Below are 25,340 nucleotides of genomic sequence, written 5' to 3' on the forward strand. Positions count from 1 at the left end.
GTAGGCTCCTTATAAGACTTAGGAATCCGCTAAGAACGGATTTTACGAAACTCGACCCCTAAGGGTGTAAAACGGGGGTTGGAAGTTTGTATGAAAGTCCTATGTTTTTGAAGTAAGAGACTTGAAATTTAAAATGTATGCTCTATAGATGGTGAGGAGGTGTCCAAATAATGTATCTTTAGAAACCAACTCCCTTTTGGGGTTAAAACGGGGGATGGTAGGTTGACTCCCTCATCACGAAATCTCCGAAACTATAGCAGCTAAAAACTTGAAATTTGGCAGGTAGGTTCCTTATAGGGCGTAAAAATCCGCTAAGAGTTGATTTTACGAAACTCCACCCTTAAGGGGATAAAACGGGGATTTGAAGTTTGTATGAAAGTCCTATGTTTTAGAAGTAAGAGACTTGAAATTTAAAATGTACGCTCTTTAGATGGTGAGGAGGTGTCCAAATAATGTATGCTCTATAGATAGAAAGGTGACCAGATAATGTATCTTTAGAAATCAACTCTCTTTTGGAGTTAAAAAAATAAAAAATAAAACTAAAAATGTGGTGTATAGAGAGGTTTTATAAAAATAACTATTAAACAATACTAAATTGTGCCTTTTAAAAAGTTACTCAGTTTGATAAGCATTTCAAGTGACTGAAATAAAAAATAATTTGCGTTAAACAACTTAATGGTAATGCATATCTTTATAACCACGCGGACGTAATCGCGGGCAACAGTTAGTGTATTATAAAACAAAGTCCCCAAAAGTGTATGTGATCGATTCGCTCAAAATCTACTGAACGGATTTTCATGCGGTTTCACCATTGGAGAGAGGGCTAAGAGGAAGGTTTACGGAACGGCTAAGCGGATTTTGATGAAAGTTTCACTATAATTTTGCCGAGAAAACTTTGTGACACACTAATTTCAACGCGGGCGAAGCCGCGGGCACAGCTAGTAATTCTATATTTACATCTGTTGAGTACAAGTCGTTTGTTATAAAACTTCACAGAAAATGCGGGATTAAGCATTGATCTTCCCGTATCCTCTGGAAAGCATTTGTAATAGTGCGGCCATCGGTTGGACAAATACGGGTGTTCCCATATCTCTCCCGATACTTCTGTATTGCTAAATTAGCATTGCCGTGGCATTCTCTATAAACAAAAATCATGTCAGCGTACTCCGAAGCTGTGTGTGTAATTATAACGTGGTATTGTAAATAAAATAAAAACTATTATTACTATTAACACGTAAGCGCCTAATTTCGCACAATTTACTTAATAACACTTAAACTAGGTATTTATTCTACGTTAACGTCCTTGTCACTACAAAAATAAAGCGTTAAATATCGCACAAGTCACTCCCAACAATTTTGCACGTTTTTAATTACGCGTAATATTATGAAGTGACGAATCGACTGTTTTTAGGAATCGCGTTCAAAATAATGGCCGTTAACCTGCGGGTGACAGTTTATTAATATTATACATCACGTAGAAATTTAAAAAAATGAAAAATCATATTTTGTGACTAAACTACTGGATATATTTTATTGACGTTTTGTATGTGGGCTTGGAATTTCATTACATATACGATGTCAAATTTATCGTTGTATTGTCATCCATCGTCCATTATGTATATATTTTTTTTATGTATTTTTGGAGATAACTTCGTCGTTTATGAAAAGATTTTGATAATTTTTTTTTGTTGGGAAGGGGATATCCCAAGGGACCATGATAAGAAAACCAGGATCTGATGATGGAATCTCAGAGATATCGAGGGAAACCCTCGAAAATCGTAGTGCCGACTAGTGCGTTTGTTAATTTTTTTCGTCTACTTACCTTGAAATCTCTTTGTCGTACTGTAAATTATACATACATATAATATTTATAACAGATAAAGTATAACGATTGTCAAAAAACCGCTACTTAATCGATATATCGATACTTTAATGCCTATCACTACGTTCTTGAAAGTAGAAAGTAAGCTGGTAACTCACGGAACGGGCCTCTGTGAACCTAATTTAACATAGTGTTGCTCAATTGAGCCCTTGTTATTCAATTGATGTATCTATTCGTACAATGACACGGAGCTATTTTTAGCTACTATAGAGACCAGACCAGACTGAAGGAAGACATAAGTATGTTTATGGATTTGTATCATGTACGTCATCTTTGTTGTAGTTTGTACCAGAGGCATTATTTTATTACAAATACTGCGCGTTTTACCGCGATTTCGTACTCGTTAATTTTAGGAAAAAATAGCCTATATATAGCCTTCCTCTGCAAATAGACTATCCAACACAAAAATAATTTTTCAACTCGAACCAGTAGTTTGTGAGATTAGTGCATTGAAACAAACAGACAAATTTTCACCTTCACTATATTAGATAATAGCTGTGCCCGCGACTTCGCCTGCGTGGAATTTAACACAATAGTTATTGTTCAGTTCGCAGAGTTATACAATAAATAAATTTCTAAAATAAAATTAGCCTAAGTTACTTCTAGCTACATCAGCTATCTTCTAGTGAAAGTCCCGTCAAAATTGTTCAGCCGTTTCAGAGATTAGCCAAAAGAAACAGACAGACAGACAGACAAAAATTGTAGAAAATGTTTTTTGGTATATGTACCGTCTATACATACATATGAATTTAGTAAAAAGCGTTATTTTAATATTACAAGCAGACACTCCAATTTTATTTATTTCTATACATACAAAATATCTGTCAAATAGAAGCAGTATTTTAAAGTTCACTTGTAAATCTATTGTGTGGCTAGATCTTATTTAAATTCTATTAATCATTGAATTTTATTGACATTTTAAACACCTCTAAATAAACACTTTAAAGTTTTTTTTTTTTTTGAATAAGAAACAAGAAAAAATCTATGATCAAAAAACACGCCGAAATTATCCTCACAGCGGAGAGGTGTACCTCTGACAATTAGGCGTATTATATAAAGTAGCGGTCACCTTGACCAATGTCAAGCATCAATTTAAATTTCGTAATCAGGAGAGACAGACAGACAACTACCTACATGAAATGTTTTGAAAATAAAAATCAAGATGTCTTTATTCAAATATGCTTTAAAGGCAACTTCGAATCGTCATTTTACAAATAATTATTTTTAAAAATTAATCTACCACCGATTCGAAATACAAATTCTGCAGAGAAGAAGCGAAAAGAAACTCCGCCTTTACTGTTTAAAAAAATATAAACAATGATTTTATATAAATTTGGTAAATCTTGCATTAAATACACCGTCACTAAGTCCATCTTTATCATTTATGTAATCCTAAAATCTGCTGACGATTAGTCATTTTTATGAATTGCGTTGCGAATTCTATAAATAGTGTAACTGCTATTACCGAAGTTAATTGAAACCTGTTTGCGTTGGTTTAGATTTGAGGATGCTGCAATATTCGAAATGACTCATCGTATCCTCTTGCTTTACTTGCAACTCTATTGACGTAACGTTGTTGAGGTAGGTTACAGTGGGTAATATCTTGCTCGAAGTTTCGCAGTGGCCCGATTGAAGACGTACTTGACCTTACAGAAGGTAATAGCCTAATGATTCTAGGTAGTGGTGTGTTTGTGTGGTTAGTAAGATGGCCATAGCTCCTGAGGACGATTGGGGAGAGTCGTAGGTACTGGTGTTCATGGCCTTAGCGTTAGGCGAAGAGTGTGCTTATTTTTTACCCTACAATTACATATAAAATAACAACGAATCTTGCAACGGTCACAGCAACACTGACACTGTTTCGCGTCAGTTTCGTGTCTCATATTTACATTCTGAGTATATTTCTACGTACTATACGAATGTATTTGTTAAAAATATATAAGTAACTAGCTGACCCCGCAAACGTTGTGTTTACTTATAACTTGAATATGAAAAATAGATGTTGGCCGATTCTCAGACCTACCCGATATGCACACATAATATAAAAATCGGTCCAGCCGTTTCGGACGAGTATGGTAACTAACATTATGACACGAGAATTTTATATATAATATTTAAATATGTACATCAGTCGTCCATTCCGTGAAATGTGCATTAAGTTGTCTATCGTAAGAGCCGACGACCGTGTGTGTATGTTAGATACAGTATAAACAATGTTAGATGGTTATGTCTATTTGCTCATATGTATATATCAAGTATTGAATGATTAATCAGACGATACGTATCGGTTTAATTACTTATTATCGCAAATATATACAACATAAACAATCTAGTAGTAAATAAACAATTGTTTTGTTTTTGTTTTGCCATTGAAGCTCATTGTAATAATACACGTAGTATAATGAAATATAATGATGATTATTTTTAGACAACACAATAGTATGTTTCATACTTAAAAAACGGACGGACGATTTTATTTTAATTCATCTTAAATATCATCTTACCATCCTTTAAATTTCGTTGTGGTTGTAATTTCGAACGCATCGATCAATATCCTTCGTGAAGTCTATTCTACGTAACGTTGACAAAATTACGCGCTATTTATCAGGGCTGCCAGATGGGGCGATTTGTCGCGAATTGGGCGATTTTTTTTCATGGATACGCTCCTTTTTTTAAGTTTGGGCGACAAGTCGCAAATTAGGCTCTTTTTAATCCTCAGCGTTGGCAACAAGTTAAAAGTACAAAAACCGTTACAAAAAATATTGTTTTTTTTTTTAATGTCCCAATAAGCTTCCTTTAATTTTGAAATTGAGTCAATGTATTTTATCTGTATCTTTAATTTTATCTTTTGTATCTTGGGACATCATGTAAGTTAATAATATTTTAAACAAATAATTTATAATTTCGAGTCTGTTATGATAGACTGTCATAAAAAACTGACAGCCAGATCCTAGTGTAGTTCAAACTTTCATTGGGCGACTGCTAAGAATATTTTGCGACTTTCGATCAAAGATGGGGCGACTTCAATCAAAACTTTCTGGCAAGCCTGCTATTTATTATTATTGAAAGCCGTTAATTTATGACTGAAGCTGTTGTATACCTAAAACTTCCTCAATAAACAAACTGCCATGTCAAATTTTCAAAGATCTTCTTGTTTTCTCCATTCTATGTGACTTTGGAATAATTCAATCAAAACTGAAATTTAATTTATTGTTGTATGCTTGAAATCTACTTTTGAGTCGCCATTTAAAAAAAATTAATATTATTGTGCTTGTAAATTTTATTATGGTTAATTTGAAGCAACCACTGATTCGGAATGTAGATTCTGCAGAGAAGATCTGTCAAGAAATACCGCAGTTAATTTTTAAAAAGCACTGTTAATCATTATAAATTTAGTGATGGTTTGCGTGTGATTTAAACCACATATCTATATCATTAATATACTTAGGCACCGGTGACAGCGATGAATTGTTGTAATAATAGTAATTGAGTGAATGGTAAAACAAAAGACGATTGAGTTTCACGTGATTCGTACTTTAATGTTCAAGTATATAGGTACTTGATGTAATTACTTATGAATAGGCACCAATATTGAGCATTCAGTGACAAAGTGGAGATCGCATTGCACATTGAGCAGGGTGCATCTCTGTCACAAAAAGAACCATGCCCATGCTCGATATTATGCTTATACTAAAATCCTATGTTCAACATTTCTTCTCAGATTTTCTTTGCCAGCCCTTGATCCATATCTAACACAGTTCGAATGGAAATATATCAAAAATGTTTATATTTCATAGAAAAAAATTGTAAATTTTTGAATGTAAACTGATTTTTCTTGAATAAAAATCGGTCAAAAACTCGAGTAATAATGTATTAAAGCTCGTTTACATACATTTTCCTTCACCTACTAAAATCTGATCATTCCTTAGAACCTCAAATATAAATTATCTATTTCCAATAACACTTTTTCCACCAAAAAAAAATTGAACTAGCTAGCATAGCTAAGTAATTGCGCTGTTACTTCAGAGGTAAAAAAAAACAAACATTTTTTTTTTCAAAATGTAAAACGGTACTAATATAGGAACGATGACTAAAGCCGCGTAGCCGTCTAGAGTTGTTATAGCAATTTATAGTGATGTAAGATAATTCCGTCGAGTGGAACAAGCGACAAATTCGATTTAATGACTAAAACCGGATCGCATTAGTTAGTAACGAATTGGTATACAATTGGCCGAAACTGCATGTAAGATATTATATCCGGTTTGTTGCCGATATGTCTTAATCATTTGAAATGTATGCTTAGAAAACTCACTTAGTTTAAACATAATAATTTTCATTGGTAAAAACATGAATATTTTACTTAAAAGCGGTTATTGTAAATTATCGATAAATATAAGTACGACGTTCGGTCGCGTCACTAGAGCCGTGACGTTGTACGATGCACTAACGCGAGCCGGCCGCGGCCCACATAAACCGACTCGAACTGGTTTCGATCCAATGAAGGAACGCGCTTCACCAATCAGAGTTCATTCCGCTCAGTTGTTTGCGTTACTCTGGTCGCCTCGCAGTCCTGTTTTCCTATTTTCGATATTATTTGCCATTGATAAAACTAATTTTCGTTAACTGCTTCGAAACCGGTGTTAACTCGCACGTGTATCCGTTCATTTATAACTAAAAACGGTTTGTTTTCACACTGCAATACGAGCTGCGTGACGTTCCGGTGATTATAATGTTGGACAAGTGAATTGGATTGTGACCGGGATTTTGATATAATATACGTGTTTCTCGTTACTCTATAAGCGTGACCAATGGTTGTTGAGGTGGGACGCGGTCCAGCTATGGTGGTTGTCGGTGGTTTTGCCTACCGCATCGGATCGGGCGCGTTTATCTTCTTCAATCTTACGAGACAGGACTACAGCTGACGAGTATTATGCTCGTTCTCGAGCAGAGACTTAGTGCGCGGCAAGTGGGTCGCGGGGTGGTCCTGAGGGCCCGTCTTGTCCACGGTGTCGAAACCAACGGGTGGCGTATGAAGTTTTCCCTCTTGAAGACCGAGGTGGAAATCGACGCCGATCCTGATACGTATAGAGAGCTAGCCAGGAGACTGAGAGCGGCGAACGTGGTAGTCAGACCGGGGCGGACTCGTTTACCGTAAATACTTATTTACATGTTGTATCTAAATATAGCCTGTTTACGCGGCAAAAAGTAGTTACGTGTTTTGTATACGCATTAAGTTAATTATATTAAAAATTTTGGTTACCTACTAAACCGGTATTTACTAGTTTCGCTGCGTGTAACAATGTTTTTGTTGTTACTTTCCAGAATATGTGGGTATTGTTGACAAAACACAATGCTTTAATAACTAATAATTATTTTTATAATATTATATAAACAAAATATAAAATAAGTAGGTCATGCGATTAGGAACAAGTTAATGTTATATAAAAAAGTATATATGGTATTATGTTATATCTCATTCAAGGACTATTTTCGCTTTATCATAGACATGATTTGATACAATTTTAAACAATCAATATCTATTATCAAGATACCAGCATAATAAAAATATTTTAAAAAATTTAAACTGAATTGATTAATAATTTTTTAATTTTTATACTCTTAATTGTACCATATTGACACAGATTGATTAACAGTGGTTGGCTTATATTTACATCATTAACAGCCAGTTTCAATATTCTATCTATATCTGAATTTGCTCACTAGAGATAGAACTTTGACGTAAGCTCAATACAAATGGTGTCCAAAATCTAATGCTAAGTAGGCAAAACCAGACATAGATATATTATTAAAAAGGGCAAATAATAAAGAAGTTACTGAAGAGGTTGGTGTAGTTAAGATTGAAGGGAAAATGAAAAAAAAAATTCAAAAACCTAACTCTCAATAGTCCTGATTGGATCGCAATGATAGACATTAGAAATTACACAAATTATTAAGACCAAAACAAACATTATGTCATCATTATGTTAAAACAAAGTCGCTTCCCGCTGTCTGTATGCTTAGATCTTTAAAACTACGCAACAGATTTTGATGCAGTTTTCTTTAATAAATAGTGTGATTTCAGAGGAAGGTTTATACATATAATCTAATATATAATATTTTTATAAATCTAATATTTGCTCACTTTTGGTGTACAATAAAGAGTTTTTATTATTATTATAATATAAAATTCTCGTGTCGCGGTGTTTGTAGTTAAACTCCTCCGAAACGGCTTGACCGATTCTCATGAAATATTGTGTGCATATTGGGTAGGTCTGAGAATCGAACAACATCTATTTTTCATCCCCCTAAATGTTAAGGGAAGTCCACCCCAATTTATTTTTTATTTTTAGATTAATTATTTTTTTTTATAATACAACATAAAAAAATACATACAAACCTAAATTTTCAACCCTCTACGATCAACCCCCTATATTTTATTTGTTAATTATAAACTTTTTTTGGCAAGTTATTTATTTTGTCATGACTTAGAATAATTTTTTTATATTGCTCTTAATTTTCCACCTCTATGATCAACTCCTATTTTTCTATCACATTTTTTATTTTTTTTTAATAATTTCCTTTAATTATCATTTTTTTCTCAATTCAATTTGATCTCCTGCCTTCGCCGGTCGATAACTGATCAACTATCAATCGATCAGTTATCCCTGCTAGATGTCTACCGTTGTCACCTCTCATCCAGCAAACAGATGTTTAGATAGATATCGAGAATTATAAATTAAGATATATTTGTTACTTTAATAAAGATAATTTATTAAACTAAATAAAGCATACTTTCATTGTCTACAACGCTTTCGATTATTAGTAAATCCCGGCACACTTATAGTAGATAGTTTATTGGCAATACAATGTTTGCCGGGTCAGCTAAGTGTAGAAAAAGCGTGCAATATACCTCAGCTTAGTTTGTCGTAAGCATATTTCTGTAACATTAATTGACTAGCAACGGACTTACAATTATTGATCTCCTGAGACCTTAATTATGAGGAACAGTCGGTTTAACGGGGAATCAACTCTTAAGTGAATGATTATAGATAAACTATAACATTCCGCTCATTTAGCGAATTGTTTTCTTTTTAAGATAGGAGAACCTTGTACTGAAACATTTTTCTTTTCATGTATATTTCGATTTTTTTTTTTATACAACTAGGTTAGCAAACAAGCGTACGGCTCACCTGATGGTAAGCTATTAGCGTGGCTGTAGCCTGGTGCCGACTCTATCCTCAATCCCCTCAGGAGCTCTGGTCACCTTACTCCCCAACAGGAACCAGACACTGCTTGAAAACAGTATTATTTAGTTGTTATCTTCTGTAAGGTGGTTTCCTGTCGGGCTGCTCCATATTTTGAGCAAGATATAAGCGTCTATAAGCTAAGATCAATTACCATCAGGGGAGCCGTACGCTTATTTGCCCGACCTAGTTGTATTAAAAATATATAAAGTAAGGAACAAAGCGACCCTTGACCCTTTTTTTAGTTACATTGGAATTTTCATTTATAAACATAAAGGAAATATTGTTTCAATTAAAAATACCAGCTTAAATTATAAAAAAAAAGTATGGATATGTGAATAAAAGCAATAATTTTGTTTCAGTGTCGCCCCGAAGTCACTTGCAAGCCCGATACTGGTCAACAAGCCAGTCCTAACGCAGCCTGGTAAGCAAAAAAAAATTGCATTTTTATCACCAAATATGAACCACACATACACAATTTTACACTGCTGTATTACTAAAAAGTTATTAGTCCCCACTTCAACCTATCGCAGTCCACTGCTGGACATAGGCCTCCCCAAGTTCGCGTCAAACATTATGGCGCGAACTCACGTGTATTTCCCATAGTCACCACGCTGGGCAGGCTGGGTTGGTGACCGCAGAGCTGGCTTTGTAGCACCGAAGACGCTACTGCCCGTCTTCGGCCTGTGTATTTCATTCATTTTCGTTGTGTTATTAATCCCAAATAATTTTAATAACTAAGTAAATAACTATAAATACTGAGTCCCCAGTCTGTAGTCAAAATACATATCTTGAAGTCATTTGCAGTTTGCGTTTAAAAATAATTCTTTAAACTAAATTTATTGATGTTTCCACAACTGTTCCGAATCGGCGGTAGCTTCAATTTTACAAAAATAATAATTTATTTTAAAAGTTTTAATTTGTAAAATGATGATTCCAAAGTGCTCTTTGAGCCTATTTGAATAAAGCTGTTTTTGATTGATTGATTGATTGACTGTTGCGAACCGATCTAATTCAAATCAAATCTAGTACAATGTAAACTCCTAAAAATATAAAAAGCTAAAGCTACTTAAATTAAAAAAAAAAAAAACTGTCTATATAAATTTACTTTCAAATGTTGTTGTAGATGGGATTGTGGAAAGATTAAGAATAATAAAAACGAGTGTGATTTAGACCACCGACTGAAGTAAACGTAACTGTCTCTCTTTCTATATTTCCTAACATATATCTCCCTCACAACTTCCGTTCGCCTCGCCCGATCTCAATTTTCGTAACGCCCTCGTTACGCAATCACCAGCCTACTCCCCGAGTCAAGCGTGCGTAAAGAACTTTTACTCTAATGAGTTTTTGAATCTACCCTCATACATACACCAGTAATTGTTAACACTAATTACACAATAACTTAAATCTAATCTTAATAAATACTTTAGAGCTAAGTGTTACAATTAATCTTACAAATAATTTATTAAGGTGAACACCACATGCAAAAAGAAGCTTACATTCCAATATAAAAAAAAAACATTTAAAATGTATAAAAATCAAAGGTCACCAATTATACAAGAAGTAGCGATCTTAACAACAATTCGTCCATGTCTCGCACAATTCCCGTCTGAGCCCTATTGGACGTTTATTTCATAATTAATGTGTATTTTTTTATGTTTCAGCAATTCTCACTTCACCGAACCAGATGAAACCGCTGTACTGCCAAGAGTGAGTATCCTATACCTATACATACTAATATTATAAAGAAAAATGTCCAGTTTCTCGAATTACCTCCTAAAGAAAAGATATATCGGTCTGTGGCATGAAATCGTGTGAAACAGTAACGCTTAGGAGTGGTACTGAGTGATGATTAACAGTGCTTATAACTGCTTATGTAAGATATAGGTGTAACCGCTTCGGCCTGTAATATCCCACTGCTGGGCAGGGCTTTCCCCATGTAGAAGAAAGCTCAGAGCTTAATCCATCACGCTGCTCCAATGCGGGTTGACGGATGTATTTCCTTCTATGAATAACGATCACTATCAGGTACATGATAACAACCGGGTCTGAGGGCGTATGTGCTCTTCGAGGCACGGTGGGAGACCCACAAAGACTGGACAAAAACCCAGACCATAGCAAACATCTGTATGGCCAATACAAATGTTTGTCATGTGTGGGGATCGAACCCGTAACCGCCAGCGCAACAGCCAAAAACCAGTGCTGTGACCGTTGCGTCAACGAGTCGTCTATAATTGGTGTAATGGTATAATACCATAACTTACTGTAGCGATATGAATAGTTAGCGTCTATTTATGTATTGATAATAGTTTTGTTATTTTTAAATAATTACGATTTAATGCAACATTTAAATATTTAAATATAACGGTACCCGTTTCGTTTGTAAATATGAATGAACTTAAAACTACTCAACCCCTTTTGATATATTCTTACACCAGGACGTTACATTATCACATAGACTATATTTTAACGGGATAAAACGGGATAGACAAAAAAAATCGTATATATTTCGTCATGTATTACTATTTTTTTTTACCGACTTCCAAAAAAGGAGGAGGTTCTCAATTCGACTGTATTTTTTTTATGTATGTTACATCAGAACTTTTGACCGTGTGGACCGATTTCAACTTTTTTTTTTTTTTTTTTTATCGAAAGGTGGTGTGTGTCAATTCGCTCCGTTTAAATTGATTTGAGACCTAACAACTACTTTTCGAGTTATATCTAATAATGCGTTTTTACTTGACGCTTTTTTCGTCGACCTACTTTGTATTAAACCGCATAACTTTCTACTGGATGTACCGATTTAGATAATTATTTTTTTGTTGAAAAGGAGATATTCCTAGTTTAGTCGGTTTTTTTTTTTCGTTTGCGAGCAAACACAATTTTTTTTGCACAATTAGGAATAGTTATTATATTACTTTATATTATTAACAATTAATTGTAACAATTAACGTTTCTTAATACATGAATAATTGTGTTTGCTCGCAAACGAAAAAAAAAACCGACTTCAATTACATCGACAAGTAATACAACGTAGATCGACGAAAAAATAGTCAAGCAACTACGCGTTATCAAAGATTACTCAAAAAGTAGTTATCAAATGTCGATAAAATTTATATGTGACCACATGACAAACATCAGCTTTCGATTAAATTAAAAATTATCAAAATCGGTACAACCAGTAAAAAGTTATTACGGATTTTCGAGAGTTTCCCTCAATTTCTCTAGGATCCCATCATCAGATCCTGGTTTCCTTATCACCGTACCAAACAAGGGATATCCCCTTTCCAACAAAAAAAGAATTATCAAAATCGGTACATCCAGTAGAAAGTTATGCGGTATAATACAACGTAGGTCGACGAAAAAAGCGCCAAGTAAAAACGCATTATTAGATATAACTCGAAAAGTAGTTGTTAGATCTCAAATAAATTTAAATGGGACCAATTGGCACACACCACCTTTCGATTAAAACAAAATTTGTCGAAATCGGTCTACCCGGTCAAAAGTTCTGATGTACTCGTAACATACATAAAAAAAAAAAAAAAAAAAAAAAAAATACAGTCGAATTGAGAACCTCCTCCTTTTTTGGAAGTCGGTTAAAAACAAATTATTTTGATTATAATCTATCTAAGTTAACAAATATTAAATGCAATTGTTGAAAATTTTTCAACTTGGTCTTACTCAGGCGATGTTCAGCACATTGCAGAGTTCACGTTATACTTGAACGCTCCCTCGTGGCCTTTATGTTTTTAATAATAAATAAATAAATATCTACACAATAACACACGGTCGTCTGTTCCTAAAGTAAGCAACTTAATGCTTGTGTTATAAGCAACAGCCGACTGGTATATAGCTACATTTTCTTTTTTTCGATAAACATACTTATAAATAATACATATATAAATATATAAATAAATATTTATATTACACCCAGACTCGGGGTGGGAATCGAACCCACAACCCTCTGAGCAGAAAGCAGGGTCACTACAAACTGCGCCAACGGACTAGTCGTAGTTAATAATATAATTATGTACAAAATATATTTAAATTGTACTTTGTTATATGTAAATCAAAATAATATGCATATTTATAATAAGTTTTACCAACTTAACGAGAAATAGATTAATTGGTAAGATTTTTTGGGGAATACTTTTCAAGTAAAACTTCTTTACGCACTCTTGACTGGAGTAAGCTGCTGAATGCGTGACGAGAGCGTTACGAAAAGTGTGACCGGTCGAGGCGAACGCAGCAATAGAGAGGTGCGAGCACACATTTTCTTTCTCTCTTCCTCTCATAGCCAGTTACGTTTCGTATATCTCGGACACAGCGCAGGCCTGTTCAGAAGTTTTACTTCAGTCGTGTGGTCTAAAGCACACTCGTTTTTTTACTGTTTTCGTTGATAATTATTATGATCACTTTATAACGTTTATCATGTGTACATGATAACAACCGAGACCGACGGCTTAACGTGCTCTCCGAGGCTCGGTGGGGAGACCCTAAAGAACTGCACAAACACCCCCAACAACAAACAAACAAACAAACATCGGTCCCGGTTGTTATCATGTACACCTGATAGCGATCGTTACTCATAGTAGGGAATATATCCGCCAACCCGCATTGGAGCAGCGTGGTAGATTAATCTCTGATCCTTCTCCTACATGGGGAAAGAGGCCTATGGCCAGCTATGGGATATTACAGGCTGAAGCGTATAACGTTTAAGGTAAACGATGGTCGTATTTAAAAGTGTATAAAATTATCAAATAATTTTAAACTTATTTGCAATTCGTGTTGAATTTATATAATAAAGTTTCCTAGTTTAATACGGACTCCTTCGAATATGGCAATTTATAAACATTGTTGTAATCTTTTGATAATACAAACTTCGGTACTTTTAGATAATATACTTTTTGAGATATCTGCTTATCTGATAAAGATGTGTTACGAATATAACAAGCACCGCGTTATTATAACTATCGTCAGACATCATGTTGGTGAGCAGTGGCATAATCGAGCAAAGAAACTACTAGCTCGTTGGCGCAGTTTGTAGCGGCTCTGCTTTCTGCTCCGCGGGTGTCGGGTTCGCTTCCCGCCTAAGTCTGGGTGTACCCCGCAAACGTTATTTTGCCATATATGTTAATAAACCCTCTTTTAACCCCTCCCCCTCCCCCCTATAACTTAGAGCTATGAAAAAAAGATGTTGGCCGATTCTCAGACCTACCCGATATGCACACAAAATTTCATAAAAATCGGTCCAGTCGTTTCGGAGGACTATTGTTACTGACATTGTGACACGAGATTTTTATATATAAGATGTGTATTATTTCTTTGTATGTTTATCAAAATAAAAAAAAAAAATTAGTTATATCAGTCGGTTACCCTATTACAACACAAGCATTATGTTGCTTATCTTAGAAACAGACGACCTTGCGTGTATGTAATAAGATATTTGTTTATTTATTTAAAATAAAAAACAATTATTTAATCTATTTAAAATAAAAAACAATTATTTAATTTATTTAAAATAAAAAACAATTATTTAATTTATTTAAAATAAAATATTTTAATAAATTATTTTATTTCAAATAAAATAAAATTTGTAACACGCACAATTTGCGACAAAAAAAAATCGCTAGCGATTCAATTTATATTGATAAATTAATTATAACAATCCCGCAGTGGAGCAGCGTGATGGATTAAGGTCGGCCTTCTCCTATATGGAGAAAGAGGTCTATGCCCAGTGGTGGGATGTGACAGGCTGAATGAGTCATGAACATAATGTTTTTTGCCCCACAGCGGTGGCGACGTGAAAGTGAATAGCCCGCCGTGCCACTCGCCCGGCGCGATCTTACCTGACCTGCCACAACCAGCCGAAGACCCTGATAAGGTATATTATTAATAATAATTATATAGGCATTTCCCTTAATTTTTTTCTTCGATAAAGAAAAAAATATGAGAAATCGTTAAAGCCTTAACTCACTCTTGAGTTAAGGGGAAAATTCCAGAATTTTCTATTAAAAATATGTTTTCCGAATTTCCGCGCAAATCTTAATTTTTTTAATAATACAGTATTAGTAAACTTAAAATAAAAATTAGCCAAACTTAATCTTTTTATATATACAACTAGGTTGGCAAACAAACGTACGGCTCACTTGATGGTTAGCGCTTACCGTAGCTTATAGACGTCTGCAACACTATAAGCATCGCAAGTGCCTTTCCAACCCTATCCCCCATTTTTTCTTCGGGAGCTCTGCAGGCTTACTCTTGAAACTCGATCCTATTTGAAATTTAGGATTGGGATCGAGAATTTGTCAATCGGTACTCTTGAACACTACACTAGCGCACGATTTGACTCAATTGCAGTGGAATTTTATGTAACTAATAGAAATTGGGATTTCTCGATCTTATACATTTTTTGCACTCTTGACAATATTTTGACGTTGACTATCGACTTGGAAATCGTGTTTGGGATCGAATTTACTCGTTTCAATAAAGTTAACTTTTTAGTGTTCGATTGTGTATCTTAAAGTGTTTTTTATTATGATAATGGTGCGACTGGCGCTTATTTTTAACATATATTAACTATGTATACTTTTATATTATCAACAATATCACAATCACAGTATTTATTAAAATAAAACTAATTGCGTAACAATTAGTCTTTTATCCTCTTTTAACCTAAGGTAGCAATTTTTAAATATAAATCACAGTATTTATATCTCTAATATTTAAATATAAATCACAGTATTTATGTTTCTAATATTTAAATAGAAATCACAGTATTTAAGTCTCTAATATGTTTTAACTATATTAATAAACTTTTGTATTCACTAATTTAAGCTTAACACTGGTAAAATTGCAGAAATTATTACAGAAGTAAATAAAGAAAGAAGATAAGTTAATTATAAATATTAAATTAAGAAAATACGTAATTGAGATAATTTGAAATTTAGAAGTCTCAAAATTGCGTCAGCCATAAGCTTCTTTTTAACAACAACACACATTATGCAGAATGTATAATATATCTTGCGTTTTTATGCTTAAAAAATCAGTTTTAGGTTTAATTTAAGGAATTACAATATAAAAGATAATAATTAATTATTGGAGACACATTATAATTTAAAAAACATAAAATTTCATGAATTAAATTTTATTTTCTTATTATTTTTTATTATAATGGCTACACGAGAAACCGATCGTCAATTCGATTTCAATTTCAATTCAATTGAAAGCTCGATTTGGTCAAGAGTACCAAAATATTGCAGATTGGAACTGGAACTGTATTGAATTCGTGTTTTTGTGAGATTGGGATTGAAGTCAAGAGTAAGCCTACTGGTCACTTTACTTACACAGGAGCACAACACTGCTTGGGAGCGGTACTACTTGTCTGTGATCTTCTGTAAGGTCGAGGTACTTCCCCAGTCGAGCTGCTCCAGAATTTGGACCGAATATTTCCTGCTATGCCCTCAGTTAAAATTTTTCATTCATAAAGCATTAATATATATATAATATCGTTCTCCAGAACTACGGCCTGTCCAAGGATGCGTCATCCTCTGAGACCCAGGCGTGGTTGTCCCGCAACCGCTTCGCTCAGCACGTCGCTACCTTCGCCAACTTCTCCGGGGCCGATTTGCTGAGGTAACACACATATTCCACATATTTTTAAGGGATAACTGCTTTTTACTATTGCTATATATTGGTACTAACTGTGTCCCGTGGTTTTACCTGCGTTAATTTGAAGGGGAAATGTGCTTAAATATTATATAGCGTATAGGGTAGCTTACAGTTGTCCTCGGTAAGTGGACTAACTAGCAACAAGTTGTTCCTGAGATGATCCCATTCAAACAAGCTCTTTAGCTCTATAATATTTGTAAAGATTTATGCTATTGGTTTTTTAATTATAAATCATTCTACAACTCGTTCAAAATAATAAGAATTAAGAATAAAATTTAATTTAAACAATTTAAAGGATTTAATGAAATATAGTATTTTTAAATCTATATCCCTTCTAATATTATAAATGTGAATGTAAGTTTGTTTGTTATGCTTTCAAGCAAATAGTACTGAACCGATCATCATGAAACTTTGTACACATATTCTTGGAGGTATTAGAAGTAACACAGGATACTTATAAAAGAAAATTCAATGCGAGCAAAGCCGCTGATAAAAGCTAGTTAAAATCTTATAAAGCTGAAAAGTTTGTTTGTCTAAACGCGCTAGTCCCAGGAGCTACTTTCGAATTGAAAGATTCTTAATGTCTTGGATAGCCCATGTACCGAGGTAGGCTATCGGCTATTTTTTCCTCACATTGACGTGGGTGAAACCGCGTGGCACAGCTAGTTGTGTTATAAAATAACCAACAGTGTCTAGACATGTTACAGTAGCTACGCGTTTTTACTTTTTTCTATAGTTTCAAAGTAAATGTATTTGTCCTTACAGACTGTCCCGAGATGACATAATACAGATTTGCGGCCTAGCTGACGGCATTCGTCTGTTCAACGCCTTGCATGCCAAGTGAGTTTATTTGTTATTAACTAATGAACCTTTAGGATGGATAAAGATTATTACGAGATGAGTGTTAGGTTGGTTTGAATTTAATTAATAAGTGATCAATGGCCCCAATTGGATCACAACTTTCAAGACACACGTCTTAAATCAAATCGAGAGTGGGAACACTAAGTAAGCACAAACACCCAGACCCACTAACCTGTATATCCTATACAGATGTTTACAATTAAAATCTTCGTCAACCACCAGTTTAACAGCGTGGTGGATTGAGCTCCGATCTGACTCCTATATGAAGAAAGCCCAATGCCCAGCAGTGGAATGTTACCAGCTGAATCAGTCTAAGGATTGCCTCATTGTAATGACCGCTCCCATCTAATGATCCTCTCGTTTAACAGACGTATCGAGCCTCGCCTGACACTGTACGTGTGCGTGGTGGGTAATGGCAGTGGCAGCAGCGGGAGTGTCCACAGCGCTCTGTATCTACACTCGGCCCGCGCTCATGAATTATTATTGAAGCTAAGAACGTTGCTGTCTCATACACAGGTACGTCGCTTTATTTAGTTTAAGTTCGCGGTTATACATAGCCTATACACGCCTGCAACACCAGAAGTATCGCAAGTACGCTGCTTAATGGTGGGTTACACCCCAGGAGCTCTGTACCTTACACAGCAACACAACACCTCTTGAGATCAGTATATATAACCTTCTGTTACTATCAGAAGGGCATAAGTTTGTTTGACGCACCAGTAGTACATGAAAAACGTGGACATAACTAACAATCAAGGCGTTAAGAGCCTCTCTATGGGTAAACTGGTAGAGATCTCTTTTAGCGATAAGTTCGCCCTTGCCGACTGCCATTGTACTGTATATTTTTCTATGTGATTTTAAGTGCAATAAAGAATATACATATACATAAGAGCTTGAAATCGTTGAAATAGAAATGCTACGATAATGCTCCTTTTTTTGTTGTCGTTATTTATATTTCGATGACAATACTTTAAGTGATAAAATAATAAATATAATTGCTTCAAACTTAATAATATTAATAATTAATTGTTTTACTAATATGTACTTATATATTGTTACAGGACTACGAAACAGTGCTCGTGTCCGGACCAAACAATGCAAGGGTACGTCTCACAGATGAGCTTGTCCGTCATCTACCGGACAACTCCACTTACCGTTTGGAAGTAATCGAAGACAACGCACTGCTCCTGAGTCCCACTGGCAACTGACATTAAAATAAATGCCAACTGACAATCGCTGGCAAACAATGTAAATGCCACATGACAACTGGCATTTCAATGTCATTAATGATTGTCAGGATTGGCAAGTAACAACAAACTTACAACTGGCAACTCGAAGAAAATAAAAGCCACATGACAACTGCTTTATTTGAAATGTCATTACAATTCAGGATTGGTAAATGACAACAAAATTACAACTGGCAATTTAAGATTACCATGATGTCGATATTAGCAGGAATAAAGCCAAGAGTTGTAGTTGTAAAAAATTCTTAGCAGAGCATTTACTTTAAACATAAAACCATATACTCACTCTGACATTGGCAAATCCTCACGGGAGCCGTTATACCAGAAGAAGAAGAAGTAGTTGTAAAAAACAGATGTTGACAACATCATTATTGGCTATTGGCAACTGTTTCGCAAGAAACAACAAACTGCCATTAAAGGAAGAAAATCATGGAGAAAAGTTACAAAAATATCAGTTTAACTAAAAGTTTTAAGCACTTTTAAAGTTCAAATTGTTATATTTAACAATGTGTAGCCGTAATCGGTTCTGAGTAAACTATGAATCACTTGAAAATAAAATGAATATAATAATAGTTATTTACTATATATATTAATTACGATCTTAGAAAAACCTTACAACCTGTTCAATATATATGGCTTATAATATATATAAATATCTATAAAATACACACACAGTCGTCTGTTCCTAAGTTAAGCAACTTAATGCTTGTGTTATAGGTAACAGCCGACTGTTATAGGTATATTTTTTAATTTATTTATACATACACACATATGTAAAATGTATTTTTCAAGAAAAATATATCATAACTAATTGTGATGATAAAATAGCTATGATATCAATATTGTGCCTTATTTTGATTGAAATTTTAATAATATTATATAAATAATTTGACTGTGTAACGGCCTTAAGTAGGCCTCGTGTAAAGTCCCACTGCTGGGACAATTTTTTTCTAGTATTACGAAATAATATAATTATTATTTTTGACAGCTATTACTAGTACAACAACTATTTTTTAGTATTAATATTGTACTGAAATATTACTTTTTTATGCTGGAGTGACTAATATAAAATAACTATGAATTAAGAGAATATTATACAAACATCTTTATGTAAAAAAATTATTTATCTATTATAGAGTGCAAAGAAATTGTTTTAACATCTTTTTAAAAAAGTGAAAAAGTCCACTGCTAGACATAGGCCTCTACGAGTTCGCGCCAAAAAAATGGCGTAAACTCATGTGTTTTGCCCATAGTCACCACGCTGGGCAGGCGGGTTGGTGACCGCAGGCTTTGTCGCACCGAAGACGCTGCTGCCCGTCTTGGGCCTGTGTATTTCAAAAAAACTGTAGTAAAACTTATTAAAATTTGTGACTTCATTTATTAAATGAACTCCTACCAAAAGTGACTTCATAGTATTTTACTCTTATTGTAATATAAGGGGCCATAATAATATAAAATAGTATTTAGTATAAGTGTGTGTGCACTAACCCTCACCTCATCTTTACTAACATTATTAATAGTATTAGAAATATGTTTTTAATAAACGTTTGTCCATATTTTACTTCATTATGATCTTATTTATAATGGAGTCAAAATAAACGAACATATTTTTTGTATGTTATTAATAGTGTATTTAGATTGTAATAAGTAAAGTATTTTTGCGTTTATTTGAGCAATTTTGATCATTTAAATGCATTCAATTTTAAATGAATTATGGATGCAAAAGAAGGCATTGTAATTTATACATCTTTGATTAATTTAACGAATTGAAGGATTGAGGGAAAGGTGAAAATCAATATTAGCAGAATAAAGATTTGAAGGCTATGGATAAAATGATAGTTGTATATTGTTATAAGGATTTGTAGGGACCAACTTAGAGGTCACTGTAGCTATAGTGTTATTATTAATTTTAAATTAGTATTAAGACCGGCGTGAAATGTTAAAAACGGTATTGTTTATAGAGATTATATTTATATTTTTTCAAAAAATATATGAATTTACCGTTAGGTATGCTTACATGTCTTATAGGAAGGTAAAAATGATGCCTGTCTTTTAATACAGTTGTTTTTGTAACCTATTTATGTCATAATTATTATTTAGATAGGATTTAGTGTGACGTAGTAGTGTATACAATGCCTATGAGGTATTTTAAAATTGAAAAGGCCGAATACACGCAAAAATCTACGCTTTGTGCAAATCAATTTGCATGATAATGCGCTTAATCGTGCAAACGAGGATTCTTGTGTAAACTTTTTACACACTTTTGCGCGTGTAATTTTGTGCGTGTTTTGCGTCATCCTACGAAATTTTCAACTTTATTAATAAACGTTTTTTAAGTTTATGTTTTAAAGCGTTTATTATTGGAGTTGTCTATGATGTCCGCGCGGCTTCGGTTATGGAATATTAGTTTTACGTTTACGCAATATTTTAGTGCAATGTTATTTTGTCGACATTAAAGTGTATGGCAGCTATAATCGATTGTTATTTCTTTGATTAAAGCTATTAAGATTGTTATTGATTAAATGTAAGACAATCCCTTGAAGGGAATTGATTCATTAAATGATTTTTTCTTTTTTTATAATGTTTATTACGTATATGCTAATAATATAGTAAATTTGTAGTAATCGTTGGAGAAATATGATATGTGGCCTCAAATGTGCCTTGCGCTCGTTGCATTGAGGAGTATTAAAATATATTTTTAGGTTTTATATAATATTGTATAATTATTTAGTGCATGGATCGCTTGTTACAATGTATTGGCGTATTCCTTAGTTAATATATGTATTGAAGTTATCGAAACATTGTTTTATTTTTATCTGATTACTGAAGACCCCGCAATATATTTAAAAATGTCATACAATAACATAAAACAAAATTTTAAAAAATATTTTTTTTACATCTTAAAAGTAAAAATTTAATATAAATAATTACACAGATCCACACAAAAAGAGTGCTCTGTACCTTTTGACCAGACCCATCTAGGGTTATGTATTTCGATGCCCTGCATACGAATCGAAAAAAGTCTAATAGAGAGACCTTAAGAGCCATTTCACAATTTTACGCTCTGCAAGTTTAGGTAAATTTGGTCGCATCGCGCGAGTCGTACGAGCCGCGCGATCTTTGTGCTAGTAAGTATAGTGTGACAACCAAAAGACCATCTTGATCATTTTCTAATGTATAATAAAAATTAATAACTATGGTATAAAATGTTTTTTACATAATTAATTTGTTAAAAATTTCAAGTATGTTATATAACAACAGTCAATAAATTTAAAATAAAATAAAAAAAAATCAATTTTATGAAACAATTTTTTTAAATTGATTTAGTTTTTTCAGTTTACGAATGAATCTAATATTTACGATATGAATAAAAAAGCATTTAATGACATCGACACCGACAAACATATTAATTAACAAATAACAAGACAAACAGATTGAAATGCCTATTTGTATTGATAGTGTGAGAAAAGAAAATTAAATTATACATTTGTTTACAGAAATTATCATTATATTATTTTACAGTCATTTTCGTAATATGTTTATTTTATTTATATTTTATTATGAAAGTATCAAATGCGTTTTATCCGCTATAACAACAGGCGCTTGGCGCGTGTGAGCGAAAGAGACGGCTGCGCAGAATTTGGCGTGGACCTTACCTCTAAGAGCGCTAGCGCTCGACTGATTTACCGGGCTTGATGCGTGGCAATATATACTATATTTTTATTATTTAATATAAAATGTATTAAAAATAATTACATCTTTTAATTATTTCTTTTGTATTCCTTAATGATGTAAGTTTACTTTGATGAAGATAGTTTGTTAAAATTTCTTAGTTTTCTAAGAGAAATATCGCTTTTAAAATTGTACTTATTTGGAAAATATTCGTAACTTTAAATTTTTTTTATCGTTTAATAGAGATACAAATGGAATAAAAATCTATGATAGTGGACAACAAAATTATATTCCACATATTATGATATTTTTAAAAATGGTTTCAATGTAGAGGTTATTGAAAAGTAGAACTTCAAAGTATACATTGCGACCGTTTACCCAGGGAGGAGGCTGATGAAAAGGTTAATAATTTTATACACATAATATAAATCAAAATTCTGATCTGACTATGGACTACAACAAAGGTTGCTCTATTATATTTCAAGAATATAAATTACATTATTGCATCCAACACTGAGATTAACGACGTCAAAATATTACAATTTCGCGGATTGTTACCGATTTTTGTGAAATGGCTCTTAACAACCTTTAAATATTTCTTTCACTTTATCGGCTAAGGGACTTTTTCAACCGATATAGCGTGAGCAATTCTGATATATTTCCAATTTCTCTGGAGTTAAACGAGTCGACATATTTGGACAAAAGTGACTGTGTTTATAAAGATACTTGTCACCCGTCTTGGCTTAGCACGGGCAATGCTGATACTAAATGTATTGCAGAATGTCTTAATATACAACGATCACAGCTTTTTTGTCATTAGACAATACAAACAATTTTTCTTTAAAGATTACTCATGAAACATCGACATATAATTAACTATGTGAAAACACTACGCTCAAATCTAAGCGACGTTGAAAGTTTGACAGCGATAATAAAATTTACTCAGTTCTTGTTTGAAACTCACTTAAAACAGTTAAAACTATACGTATGATTATGAACAAATTGCCATATTATTAGTGTGTGCCGCAGTGAAGAATGTTTTACTTACTATTCGTTCGACTAAAAACAAAAGATAATCAACACTTATCAACAACAAAAGATATGTACCTATTCTATTAAGTTCTTTTTTGAGCTTAAATACCTAAGGGGTGATAGACGTACGAACTTAAAGAATACGGTTTGGTGACGCACGTGAAGCTTACTCATTCCTTATTCCGATGTCGTCGTCAGAAGGAGCTTTGGGTTATTTGGAAATTCTATCGTATTACATTTTAAAAACCAAAAAAGACGAAGTTCTGAAATAATTCATTTTGAATAATTTCTGAATCAAAAGTAATAAAAATTACAAATAGATACCTACACTGCAAGCGTTGCGCGTCCACGGACTAGTGAAAAATAATTGTAATTCAAAAAAACCGACTTCAATTAAGTACATCGACAAGTAACACATCGTTGGTCGATGAAAAAACAGTCAAGTATACGCATTATTAGATATAACTCTAAAATTACTTATGAGACTGCAATCAAATTTAAATGGGACTACACGACACACAAACCTTTTGATTGAAACAAAAATCATGGAAATCGGTCCACCCAGTCAAAAGTTCTAAGGTTCTGAATCGAATTGAGAAGCTCCTCAGTCCTCCTTTTTTGGAATTCAGTTAAAATTGGTGGCTCGCGGCTCGCAGTGCTGCAAAATTTCAAACTTGTCGGATCGCCAACGAATTTACTCGGCGGTTTTAAAGTACGCGTACTTAGGGCGACACACGAGCGAAAAAGGTCGTCTAGCCTCAAGTTCGCGAACTTACTCGTACGTCTATCACCCCCTTATCACCCTCTTAACGTAGTACCTAACGTTGTAGAATTTTCGATAATTAAAAAAAGTTGCTCTAATACATGGTAAATTGCCTTAACTCTTAATTGATACCAAGATCTTAACAGAAGAAATGTAATTGATAAATTATTGTTTTAATCTAATCCTATCCAACCTAATGCTAACTTACTATAAGTGCTGTTTAAAAATTAACCTTAATACCGACTAAAGTACGAACATACAATTGTGCGCTGAAAAGCACGTTTTGTCTTAAAAAAGAATTCATTTTAGTATTTAAATACTATCAAACAATTTCGAATTTTTTTTAATTTATCGTAACGTATTTATAAGTACATAATCCGTTATGTTGTCGCGCTGAAAAGCACGTTTGTATGTTATTTTCCTCGCTAGAGAGCTCCGATAAAGGCGAGCGATTGCTGCTAATCATAAAGTTCTATAGGGCGAAGCGCGTTTTTTTTTCTAAAGTGTCTAGTGCTGCTGGCCCTAGCCCTTGACAGCGTCACCGGGTGAGGTGCCTGGGTACTGAGACCCAGCCGCGAAGGAAAAAGTGGAGCTCCCCTATGGAAAAAATCTAATAAAACATGGACAAATGCAGACCAAATTCTCATACCGAGTTATAAGAATCTATCAGATCTCATTGACTCTCATGACCCTGTATGAGAATTTGGTCTGCATTTGTCCATGTTTTATGAGATTTTATCCACAAGGTCCTAGCGAGATCGCACCTCGGCTTAGGACAAAGTCGGTGTGGTGGGCGTAACCTTCGACACTCTATTATTTTTATTATTATTTATTTAGGCACGCGCCGCTGGTCCTCCGGCCGGTACCGCCGCAACCGCTATGTCCCTGTATTTTAAATCTATATCTTCGAAAATATTCATTTAAATTACATGCTGTAAAGAGCCATATTTATCTATATTAAATGCACAAAGTAT

At 33.7% G+C, this 25,340-nt stretch overlaps 1 protein-coding gene across 1 annotated transcript in view; it reads left to right on the forward strand.

Annotated features, from left to right (window-relative positions):
* Positions 1-19,329, forward strand: part of LOC123667867 (transcription factor CP2-like) — a 30,689-nt gene extending 11,360 nt beyond the window's left edge. Inside the window, exons 4-10 of the mRNA XM_045601701.1 lie at positions 9,486-9,547; positions 10,788-10,833; positions 14,917-15,007; positions 16,643-16,758; positions 17,560-17,634; positions 18,024-18,171; positions 18,717-19,329. Of these exons, the coding sequence (XP_045457657.1) occupies positions 9,486-9,547; positions 10,788-10,833; positions 14,917-15,007; positions 16,643-16,758; positions 17,560-17,634; positions 18,024-18,171; positions 18,717-18,863 (685 nt within the window). The 3' untranslated portion in view covers positions 18,864-19,329. The remainder of the gene's footprint in view (positions 1-9,485; positions 9,548-10,787; positions 10,834-14,916; positions 15,008-16,642; positions 16,759-17,559; positions 17,635-18,023; positions 18,172-18,716) is intronic.
* Positions 19,330-25,340: the final 6,011 nt, after the last annotated feature.

Source organism: Melitaea cinxia, chromosome 29, assembly GCF_905220565.1.
Source record: "Melitaea cinxia chromosome 29, ilMelCinx1.1, whole genome shotgun sequence".
Classification (NCBI taxonomy): Eukaryota; Metazoa; Arthropoda; class Insecta; order Lepidoptera; family Nymphalidae; genus Melitaea; species Melitaea cinxia.